Source organism: Girardinichthys multiradiatus, chromosome 7 (genome assembly GCF_021462225.1).
Source record: "Girardinichthys multiradiatus isolate DD_20200921_A chromosome 7, DD_fGirMul_XY1, whole genome shotgun sequence".
Classification (NCBI taxonomy): Eukaryota; Metazoa; Chordata; class Actinopteri; order Cyprinodontiformes; family Goodeidae; genus Girardinichthys; species Girardinichthys multiradiatus.
This window is the reverse complement of record NC_061800.1, coordinates 11,705,035-11,717,522: the sequence shown is the minus strand read 5'-3', so window position 1 is coordinate 11,717,522 and position 12,488 is coordinate 11,705,035. Positions and strand designations below refer to the sequence as shown.

General features: G+C 38.6%; 1 protein-coding gene across 1 annotated transcript in view; it reads right to left on the bottom strand.

Annotated features, from left to right (window-relative positions):
* Positions 1 to 1,345: 1,345 nt before the first annotated feature.
* The window catches only part of gdap2 (ganglioside induced differentiation associated protein 2), a 51,607-nt gene continuing 40,464 nt past the window's right edge, over positions 1,346 to 12,488 (bottom strand). Inside the window, exons 13-14 of the mRNA XM_047370775.1 lie at positions 7,472 to 7,615; positions 1,346 to 4,432 (exon numbers count right to left, since the gene is read on the bottom strand). Coding sequence (XP_047226731.1) covers positions 4,400 to 4,432; positions 7,472 to 7,615 — 177 coding nt within the window. The 3' untranslated portion in view covers positions 1,346 to 4,399. The remainder of the gene's footprint in view (positions 4,433 to 7,471; positions 7,616 to 12,488) is intronic.

The following is a 12,488-nucleotide window of genomic DNA, read 5'->3' as shown; positions in this document are numbered from 1 at the left end:
TGCCGACCGCTTCAGGAAAAAACAAAATACTCCCATAATTCAGGGCTCATCCCCTATCGGTAAGTGATGAGCATTGCCATAATATAGGCTAGGCATTAAATATTGCATAGATAGTATTTTAATTCTGTCCTTCAGTCAGCATTGTTGTCCACAAAGTAGCTACATTCATGAAGCTAGCATTTAGCAAAGAGTGGAAGAGCTCCAGAACCCGTGGCTGTAACAAGTAATTGTTTTTTGTCAACCGTTTTCTTCATTTTTAAAGATTACTTCTTCGACTATTTTTCTTTAAATTTTCCACATTATATGACCTAATTGAGAAAGATATGTAAAAGGACTAGAAGAGGTGTGGTGACCTTAAAGGCTATGTCACTCATCTGTTGTTATTTGTTATTACCTTTTGGGGTGAAATTATTAATAAACATTTCCCGAAAAGCTTAAAAAAATGACTTAAGCCATTGTTTTATAGTGTTTTGAATTCTGTATTTGGCTAGAATCAACTGCATGTCAACAGTCTTTTTAGAAATTTTTTTTTTTTTGCATTGTTCTTTTCAACCCACTATATCTTAGCTTTAACATTAGACATTTATCACTTTTTCTAATTTGAATTGTGCCCATTTTTGACCCAGGACTGGATTAGCCAATCAACCCAGATCGGGGTGTTTTTAACCTAGCAGGTTTTAGAGTGTATTAAATAATAATTATAGTCCTTAATATTGTTTTTTTCTCTCACTTAGATGAAATATTATGTTAGAGCTATAGGAGCATTAGTACAAGAAAATGTAATCATGTTTAGTTTCACTGAGGTGTATTTAATCAGTTTTGCAGCACAATCCTTTTACAACTACATTCCTCCAAAATACACTGAGGATGATGAATGTTGTGTAAATAGTAAAATTACCACATAGCATATTGTATACAAAGACCGAAAGGCCTAAAGGTTGTGAGTCCCACAAGTGTTTAAACCTAAAGCTACATAATGGGCTGTGTAAAAACGTGATCTTCAATTACTTTACGATTTGAAATGCGTCACCTATCAGGAAGAACTTTCCTGATACATTGCTTTTATTCTACAAACACTAAAACAACATTGATTTTTGGCTTCTTACTCTTTGATTTTGTTACTGCAGCTTTTAAGCTCAACTGTTTAAAGTTAAACACAAAACGAGGTTATTTATGTCATACAGAAAACAAAAAGCACAGACAATTTCCAGGCAAAAATAACAGGATATAAAAACCAAGTTTTCTTTATTTCATCTTTCTATTTTACTTTGAATTTAAGACACAGTTAATATTCCTAACAGCTTTTGATAATTAAAGACAAAGGAAGACAGAAGACTACAAACGCTTTAATGAAAGACAAACATTTTAATCAAAACATAAACAAAAGATCCAAACAGAAGACAATACATTCAGACCCTGAAAGCCTTTAGCCTGAATCTATAACAGTGAAATTACAAATATATTTATAATATATTTATAAACCAGAAGATACATTTCCATGAAGTCATAATTTGGCTCAGTTAAATACATTCTGAGATGATCACAACGGTTTCTGAAGTCCATGCTTGTAAATGGACCTTCATTTGTAGGGACTACAGAATTTGTCCAACACCTGCAGTTCTTCATAATAATCTCAGCAGAGTCAATATTTTTTTCCACAAATGAACAAATAATATTTGGAATTTCAATAATGATTCACTCTAACTAGAATGCTTTATGTTTTTATTGTAAAACTTGGGTTCTTAAATGAGTGAGTTGGCACTTTTCTCTCTGATGAATCTCTGAAATAAAATGAGAATTGCAACTAAAGCTTCTCTATTTTATAGTGAAAATGTGGCCTAATATCCGAGTCAGAGATTCTGAGTTTCATCCGTACTAAAATCAGGACGTTTGCAGAAATGAAGCATTACCCTGAGAGGAGCTCTGTGACTTTCCATGGAGCTGAAACGAAAACCTGTAGATGGTGACCATGGCAGCGATGGAGGGTGAAGACATGACAACACGCAGGTGAAATCTGCTCGCAGTGTCAGCCGCTAGTCCGACAGACAGCATTTACTGTGAAAGTATTACTACAGAGGGGAAGGCTCTGCTGCACCAAGACTGAAAGCTCACACCAAATGTTTCCACTGGACTGACTGGAGGTCTGGTAACTACAGTTAAAATGAACATCATGACATAGATATGTTTGAAAAAAAAAAAAAACTTTTTTAAGCCAAGTGTAGCAATGTAATGATATTAAAAGGGATAGTTTTGATTTTTTTTTTTACATGAGGTTTTGTGAAGTTATTATCAGTAGTTATCCCTAACGATTCCTACGTTGAACTTTTAGCCGGCAGCCTCAGCAGCATATCAATCCGTCCTATCAGCTGTGTTCGTCCGTCCACTAAGAGAGGACGGTAGGTTCCTCTGCTTTTCCAGGTGTCAGTTGTTTAGAGACTGTCCCAGAGGACTCAGTCAGACGGACTGTAACAGTTGCAATTTCATGTAGTAACAGTTTAGCGTAAAAAATGTAAAAACCTAACAATGGTGTCTTGTGAAAGTGTAGAAATGAAATATGTGCTCATAGAGCATCATGTCCCATGAAAACAAACATTTTCAGTTTGTTTTAAACGAATGAAAGGAGCTAAAACAGCTGATCAGTTCTTCTAGCTGTTAGCTTCCACTACCTTGTGATTTAATCACTTTACTCCAAACACTGAAACAGCATCTTTCTCTAAGTAAACTATTACTGGTGATATCTTCACAAACCCTCAGTTCTGAAAATCTGAACTATCTCCTTAAGTTTCACCAAAGGGACCAAAACTTGGAACCACAACGGTTTTATAATTTAAAAAAGAGAACTGGTTCTAATTATTGAGAGGATAAGAGAAATGATTGTTACGAGACAAATTTTAGACTTCATGAAACAACTGGGAAAAAAATAAGACTGACTGTGGATGATGGCTAAATCAAGAGAGAAAGTTGAAATTCTGAATATAAAGTTGCCGATTTAGACGAAAATAAAATTTGTTTTTAATAAATAGGCAGATTTATGGGATTTCTTTTACAAACCTAATTCATTTTCTAAGATATATAACAGTATTTACAACACAGAATACAGGAGAATCTGTCTCAGTTTTCCCTCATCTAAAATGTTAACCCCTGGCGGTGTAAAAACATGATGCATGTTCGGGGACAATCTTGTAATTCTTGCTCTGGTCAGACCCAAAGTCCACCTATTTGGCCTTCATGCTAAATGCTATGTGAAGTGGAAAACTAACACTGAACACACCAACCCCATGGAGAAACATGGTGGTGGCAGCATCATGCCGTGGATATTCATTTCTTCAGTAGGGACAGACAAGCTGGTCACTTAAGCAGATGAATGGATTAAAAACAAGGTAATGCTGGGCGAAAAACCCGTTAGTGGCTGCAAAACACAGGAAACCACAGTGGCTGTTCATCTTCCAGCAGGAAATCGACTATAAACCTGTGGGATAATCTATGGAATGACAACTACTTACTTTAACTTTTATGTGTAGATATGTTTAAAATTTCTTCGTTACCACACAATGTCTCGTAGACTTTTGGATTTTTTAGGGCTTCAGATTTTAAAAAAAATAGTAAAACATGCACGTTACCAGTTTCTGCAAAATGGCCAACTAAATTTGTTTTTTTCAGTGTGTTCACTGACATGATAATACATGAAAACCTATTAACTGAAACTCTTGCAAAGTGAATAACTCATAAAGTCAGCTGAAAGAAAACCTTGCAGAGTAAATGTATGTTTATTGACTCATTTCATTCTAAATGCTGACAGATCCACACATTTCCTGAGCTTTCAGTTGAATCATGAAGCCAAAAGGGAAACAAAGAAGGTTTTTAAAGCCAACAGGACTTCTAACTGTAACAGCAGCAACCCGTTCAAAACATTGTCAGCACATACACCAATATATGAAAGACATCATGTCCTGGATTTAACCTGGAACATATATGTAAATGAGTGATGAAGATGTGATGACAAGTTATTGTCCCAACTTATTTTATATTCTGTCCCACAGAATAAGCTCCTCTGGTTGTTATAGTGATGTACTAGGTTGACGTTTCTGGGATTTGATGGTGATCTAAAGGTTTTGACACGTGACTTTTTATTCGCTTCGAAGAAAATACATAAAAAAACGACTCTTTCTGTAAAGGAATAATCCATAAAGTCAGACTGACAGACAGTACCTCATTATGATAATTCTGACCTGAGACTCCTCTGGAACACATCAACAGCGAGATTTACCCCCTGCTGTTCTGAGCCCGATGGAGTTCATGAGTTCAGACCGCTCAGGCAGCTTGATGTCCATTAATGACTTCCACCTAACGGACTGAATATACGGCGTCGGCCTAGCGAAGAGGTCCAGTCGTTCTCCTGTCACAGACCAGAAGCCACGTTGGGTCTATTCACCTGGGAGAGAGCAGAGAAGATCTCCACAAGTCAAAGGTGATCCATCCTAAACTACCTACATTACAGACTCAATGTGCGGTTAACAAAACAAATGTAAAGTTGGTCTAAATCTGTTCATCTATTACATGATTAACTGTTAACTGTTCATTCACTGCTGTGGAGCAGCATGTGAATGAATATTAGTTGCCACCTTTAACTTTTAATTAAAGGCTTCTTGCTAAAGTGCACCGAGACAAAGGAGGTTGCTGCACATCAGCTGTGGACTGTTTTATCACAATCACGTTCAATCAGACGTTCCTGAATAGAACAGGTTCTAAAAGGGTTCAATGAGTGACGCGCGCTGGAATGTCGCTGTATGTCGCTGCATGATGTTTGTAGAAAATAAGGACGGGTTTTTTTCTTTTGTCAAGTGCCATGAAACAACGTGTTGTGAATTGTTTCCTTATAAATAAACTGAATTGTTTGTTTTCTAATGGTAAACCGGGATCCATTGAAAAAGCCGGAGTTTGGACATAAACGTAGCCTATGCTAGGTGTGCGACATCCATACTACCAGTAAAATGTTTGGCCACACCTCATTCAATGCTTTGTCTTTTTTTAATTCCAACCTCTGGGAACTCCTTCAAGACTGCTGGAAAACCAGTTCAGTTCAGGTGATGACCTCATGAAGCTTATTGAGAGAAGGCCAAGAGCCTGCAGAGTGGCAATTAAAGCAACGAGGAGCTGTTTTAAAGAATCTAAAATATAAAAGATCTTTCAACTTTTTTGTTTGCTACATAATTCTATATACTTTTGCTTCATAGTTGTGTGTCTTCACTATGTATCTACAATGTAACATAAATAAGGAGAAGCCATTGAATGACAAAGGTGTGTCCAAACAAGTGTTTATCTTTTCATTTTCCTTTTGTGCAACAATTATGAGCAAAGTGCTGGATTGGTTTGTGAGACGTCTTCAGAGGACAACCTGACCTTCTCTAGAAGATCATATATTCTGATATCAAATCCTCTTTTCATTTCTTGCTCCACTTGTTCTAAATATCTATAGAAGTTAATTAGAATTTTTTTGTCACTTAATTAAATCTTTAATTAAGCCCAGAGTATTATCTAAAGTTTATTTCTTCAATGGAACAGACGTCACTCAGTGTAAGACTAAACAACCCAACATCACAAAAGAGCATAACGCTAAAGGAACATAAACATACGTAGATCTTTTACGTGGTCAAACATTACAAGAACGTTCTCTGTCTACATCTAAACCCAGATATCCAGGGAATTTTGAGATGGCTCAGTGCAAGCCAAAAAAGCTTGTAAAGCTGTAGCTTCTTTCTACAGCAACAGATTCTTGTTTAAAAGCTCAAAAAGCTTGTGATTTGATGCAGTTTAGGAACCAACAAAGAACGCCCTGGACTTCGTCATCCTAATTGGGTTTGAAGGCAAGCTGATTAATAGGTGCCACTTTTAGAAAAGCATACACGTAAAACTCCAATTAATCGCTGATTGTTTCCGTCATCTCTGAGAAATATTAAACTAAAGATAAAAGCCCACTCAGAAGTGCGTGGAATGAAACGCACATGGGTGTAAACACATTACAGAACATGGTCCGGGAGGCCTGTGGAAAAATCACCGTTTGCATTAAAACGGTCAGGGGATGTGACTCAAAACATACCATTATTAAATCATAATATTCTGTAAGTTGTGTACTTCCCTTACCTTGTTTCATTTAGAAAACAAAGTACATGAAAGCTTAATTTTGTCCCAATATACAAATTGTGCTCCAATTATTTCTCTGACTAAACCCAACTCAGCCAGTCTGGCTGTTTTAGTAGAGTGTATAGTCTGTGTTAAAAAAACAAACCCCTCACCAAGAGGAGCATGTTAGCCGTTTACATTACAGGGTAGCAGTATCATACGTTCAGGTTAGAAGGCTGCGGTCCATCCGGACCAAAACCTCACGCCACAAGAACAGTTTTTTCCCATCTGCCACCAGCCTTGTTAACAAAGCCCGGAAACCACCCTGACACTCTCCCTTTTTTGCTGACAGGACACCTGTAACTTGTAACTCTATGCGTTACATTAACGCTCAGCTTGGACTCCTGCTTTACTTGCACTGCCATACATGCACACTGATCATCTGCACTGTTGTACTGCTCTCACATCCTATACTGCTCTACATTTACTCTCACTCATTTAAAACTGTGCACATACATTTATATTATATTGTAGATATGTTTATACTGTTTAATTTGTATTGTATTGCACCGACTACGCCAAAACAAATTCCTTGTATGTCCAAAAACGTACTTGGCAATAAAGCTTTTCTGATTCTGAATCATTTCAGTTCACAGCCTCTGAAACTTTCAGATGATCACCAGATCCAGTTATAACTACCATCAATAGTCATTCACAGAAACAAAAACAAAAAAAATTAATATTTTCAAGCTGAAGGTATGTGCACACAACTGAGAACTCATTTCAAGGCAATGTAAGTGTGGTGTGTGGGGATCGGGGGCTATTATGCTGCTGCAGAGCCTGGACAACGTGCCATAAGCAATGGGACCATTCATTCTGCTCTCTGCCAGAAAAGCCTGAAGAAGAATGCCCGGCCATTGGTACATGACCTTAAGCGTAACTCCACTTGGGTTATGGAGCAGGACATTGACCTACAGCACACCAGAAAGTCCACTCCTGAATGGCTCAAAAAAGCTAAATGAAGGTTGGAGTGGCCTAGTCAAAGCATTTACTTTTTCACGGAGTGTCAGTCTGGTTTGGATAGCTTTTTCTCCCTGACAAATAAAATCATCATTAGAAAACTGAACTATTTACTTGCTCGGGTAACATTAGTCTGATATTAAACTTTTTGATTAAACTGTTTGATCTGAAAATTCTTTAGGTGTGACAAAAACGGAAAAACAAGAAATCTGTAAGGGGGCAAATACATTTACAATAACACTGCACATGCAAATAATTTAGTTCCTAGTTTTCCCATGTTTGAACACCATCTGTTTCTCTGTGTGAGTCACTCTTAGATCTCTGAGCTTACCCGTGCGTCGTACTCCAGGACGAACGGAGGAATGTCGATCTGCTCGGGCTTGATGCAGGTGAAGAGCTGCTGCAGGTTGTGCAAGTAGAGAACCTTCTCCTTCAAGCCAGACACGCTGAAGGTGGTGAAGAACCAAGTGGAGACCTGCGCAGTGTTTGAAAACAACAAAGCAAAAGCGGTAGAAATGGTGTTTCATGTTTTTTTGGGGTAACTCATATTGTTATCCTGCTATAACCAAAGACAAACTGAGTACAGCTTTCTAAAGAAAACAACAGAAGTAGATTAAATCTAATGACCCTTTAATGATCTGACCATGAGCTTGGCCATATGTGCAGAAGTACTGTAGTTCTTTTAAACAATGAAGAAATGAACAGAAACCAGAATGCACTCAAGCTGTAACTTTCTTCACCAAAAGGAAAATATTTAAAAGTTGTAATTCAGTATGTTTATTGCAGGAGACACTAGTGGAAAGGAAGTGGTGCAGATTGTCTGATGAAATCACATTTGGCATATGTTTTTATTACTCAGAAGACAGCATTATTCACACATTAGATACAGTCAATATTAGCTTATTAATATTAGGACCACAGGTGAAACTAAGCTATTGCAATTAGTATCCACTGTCCTCATTAAATAAACTTAAACTTAGCTTGTTCATGCGTGTTTGAGATGAAACAGTGCATCTCCTAAACTGTCATGTCAGGTTAACTAAATGTCTAATAAATAATGACGTACATTTCAGTATGAGAGTCTTTAAAGATTTATTTTTTTACAAGAAGCTGTATGATTTATGTTTGCTGTCAAAAATGCAGTAACTAATCTCAGCTGATGAGCATTAAAGGTCAACAGGTCAGACAGAGAGCAGCAGAGGCCAACTGCATAGGCAGAAAACCCGTTTCCAATGTCACTCCCTGGCTTTCTGGAAAATATCCACATCCCAACAAAGATAAATGGATTTGGGTAAACTTTTAATCTCTCAGTAAAAAATACATTGCAGAACTACAGCAGTGTTCAAAAATGAAAGCAGTGTGTTTAAAAATGCGAGTAAAGCTCAAAATCCTTGGAACAGTTTCCATTTCCATGCATTGGGAACACTCCACATTATATTCTAAAGCTATGGAGAAAAATATATCAATCTTTTAAACACATCACAGAAAATGAAGAAAAATTAATATCAATATTATCTGCATTTTTCTTTACAAACTCAAATATTCATTGTATAAACTGAAAACCCTTTAGGATTTATCATCCCTGTGAATCACTAAACTAATACCTGGTTGTATAACCACTGTTTCTGAGAACTGCTTCACATCGGTGTGGCATGGAGTCGGTTCTGGCCCCTGTGAACAGGTATTCCAGCTAAGGAAGATTTAACCGCATTTCACAATTCCTCTGCATTTCTTGGTTTTGCCTCAGAAACAGAGTCTTTATGTCAACTCACAGGTTTTCAATCATATTAAGGTCCGGAGATTCAGCTGGCCACTCCAGAACTTTGATCCTATTGGTCTGGAACCAAGATGCTGCTCGCTTATTGGTGGGTTGAGGTCGTCTTGTTGAAACACCCATTTCAAGGATATTTCCTCTTCATCATAAGCTCTTCAAGTATTTGTATATATGCAAACTGATCCATGATCTCTTGTATGTGATAAAAAGACCTCACACCACAGAGGTACATCCCCATACCATGATGCATGAACCACCATGCTTCATTGTCCTCAGAGGTAACCGTTCAATTCAGTGTTTGGGGGTCGTCTAACAAACTGTCTGTGGTCTTTGGACCCAAAAAGAAGAATCTTACAGCTGATGTTTTCTTTTTTTTATGTTTTGTGGCACGGGCGGCCTTTATCTTTTCAAGTTGACTGACAGGAAATGGGGTGGAGAGAGAGGGGCGGACATGCAGCAAAAGTCACCAGGCCGGGACTTAGGTTGCTGGAGGACATAATGACTACTTTCACTCTCTGCTACATTCTCATACTACTCTCCAATGTTGTGTTATTTGCTGTTATTTCAGCTTTCAACTTCAAGTTCTCTCTGTTCTTTCTCTTTATAGAAGCTGCATCTGGCCTGGCTGTGTGTTTACCTGTGGCACCATCCTGGAGGAGGACATTGCCCAAGCCGCTGCTGCCAAGAACTTAATGTTCACCTTCTACCGATGATACACTTGGCCGTCTTTCAGTGTTTAACCCCGTCTCTTCTAGACATAGCTACAGGCCACTGTACATTTACCCCATTTACCATCGTGCCCCAGTTAATGCGTTCTTTGGCAAATTGTATCATCTTCAGCACGTCAGTGGGACTTTGCGGGGGCTTCTTGCTGATAGCTTCAGCGTCTGAGCTGCCTGCTCAGACGTTTTCTCCTAAGCTCCCTGCTTGCTTGCATTCTTTTACTCCTAACTTTTTATCTTTTAGCCAAAATTACGGAAATATTGGACTAAAACAAATTCTTACCAGCGACTCCCAAGGCTTATTATTATTATTATTATTATTTTTTTTAAAGGACTTTAATGTTTTTATAATTGAATTCGAAAGCAGGACAAGTTGACGCCAGCTAATCAGCACAAAATGCCTCCCTTCACCACAGAGGACTTCGACAAACCTTTACAGAAATTGGCTGTTTTGGAGATGAAAATCCACCGACTAGAAGTGAATGTGGAGGTGAATATGGGGTACACCGATGATTCAACTCTGCCTGTGATCCCAAACAGTGACAGCCAGCTCAACAACTCAGCCGGCAATCAGAACACTGAGAATAAACCTACCGGCAGACCCCCCTGGTATGTTTTAGCCGCATGCCCAAAAAAATCAAGGTGGACGACTCACTGGAAGATCTCAGCAATTAAATAATTTAGAATGGCCAGAATTACAGAGAAATGCCTCCGTTTCCCCTGGGAAAAGGAGACTTCGACAGCAAGCTGCTGTCACAACAACTGATAGGAGTGAGACAGCTGGAAATAATGGAATTCCCCTCCAAAACAGATTTGCTCCATTACAGAATGAAAACCAGGAAAATGATCCATCTTCTGAGAACAATAAAAGGTTTGAGAACAACCTTCATTCTAAACAGTCTTCTCCTAAATTGCCAGAGAAAAAGCGCCCCACCAGACCAAGAACCCTAATAGTGGGCAACACAGCTGTGGATGGGATTAAAAACTTCTGCAACAAGAAAAACACAGAAGTTATGATTGGTACCAGTAACGTGGTCTCTGATATCTCAGAGAATATTCTTGCAATCACAGAAAAGCGCCCATCTCTAGAAAACATTATTATACACTGTGGAGCCATGGATGACGTGGCTAAGAAAAAATCATAAGGACTGAAGGAGGATTTCACTTGTCTTCTGAATATTGTTGGAGGTCTCAATATCAAGGTGTTTCTCAGCGGACCCTTTGCACCGATTTTCTGTGGAGATGAGGTTTTTTCCTGACTTCTGATGATTAATAAATGGTTGAAAAAAACATGTGCCACCACACCTGTGAACTTCATCGACAACTTTAATATTTTTTGGGAAAAAAGACAACTCTTCAAGCAAGATGGTGTCTGTTTGAACAAGCCAGGAGCCAGACGTCTCACATCTAATCTCTTCTATTCAGTAAATAATCCGCCAGCAGCTTCGACCTTCAGCAGAGAACATGGAGTATCAACAACAATGATAACGCTGCCTCCAGCAGCTCCAGCAGAAACAATCAGCCAGTTGGCTGAGAAAGAGAGGTCATTACAAAAGGTCTACCTGCCGAAATCCACTGGAGAAGTGGACCCCCACATTATACCCCCCAAACCCAGACCCAGACCGACACCCCCAGTAAACGCCCCCCTCACCCCAGACCCCGACACAGACCGCACAGAACTCTCCCATCTCCCCACTGAGCCCGCTTTTTGCTTTACTGGATTCTGATAACATGAAAGGAGCTCTTAAAATTGGGACCCAAATGGCTCTGACATCTTCTCCATTCAACACCCCCCGTGGCCGAGGCCCTGCTACTAAACCAACATCTTCCAAATGCCGCAGACCTCCACCACCTCCTAATCTATCTCCTAATCAGGACCTTCAAATCACTTCTCTGTGATACAGTCTGGGCCCCAGTGGTAACTCTATCAGAAATGAGCATGTCCAGGAAAAACTTGGGCCCCTGATAGGAGATAGTTGTAAAATCTCTCTGCTTATACGTGACAGAAAGAACAAAGTCAAAAGGATAAGAGACAGTAATAAACAATCAAGAAAAGCCATAAACTGTCAGGTACAACAAGACACACAGTTAATATCAGCAACTAAGTCATATAAACTGGCTTTATTGAACATTAGATCTCTGTTGGAAAATCTTTTTTAATCAATGACTTCATTACTGACCATGATCTTGATGTTATGTTTTTAACAGAAACATGGTTACATGAATTTAATGAAGCTCCCATTCTGATAGAGGCGACGCCTCCGAACTACAATTTTCTTTGTGAGAGCAGACAGCAAAGAAAAGGTGGAGGGGTGGCCACTTTGTTTAAAGATTTATTAGAGTGTAAAAATTTATTTCTGGGCAAATTTCACTCTTTTGAATATTTGGCTCTCCAGGTAAAGAGCCCGGTCCGAACAATGTTCTTGAATATTTACAGGCCTCGTAAGTCCAAAACAAACTTTATCAGTGATTTTAATGAGCTTTTATCTGTAATATGTATTGATTATGACTGTTTAATTATTGTGGGAGACTTCAACATTCACATGGACAATCCTGAAGACAGAAGTACAATAGATCTATGTGACACTCTTAGAAATGTTGGTTTGACTCAACATGTTAAACAGCAAACGCACAAACAGGGACATATTTTGGACTTGATCATCACTAAGGGTCTAAACATTTCCAAGGTGTCTGTAACTGATGTTGCCCTATCTGACCACTTTTCTGTTATTTTTGAAAGCATCATCTGCAATGACTCAGTTTGCCAAAGAGACATGATAAAAAAACGCATCTTTAAGGATGGTGCTGCTGACAACTTTAACCAGATTTACTCTTCTACCTCCACTTTGCCC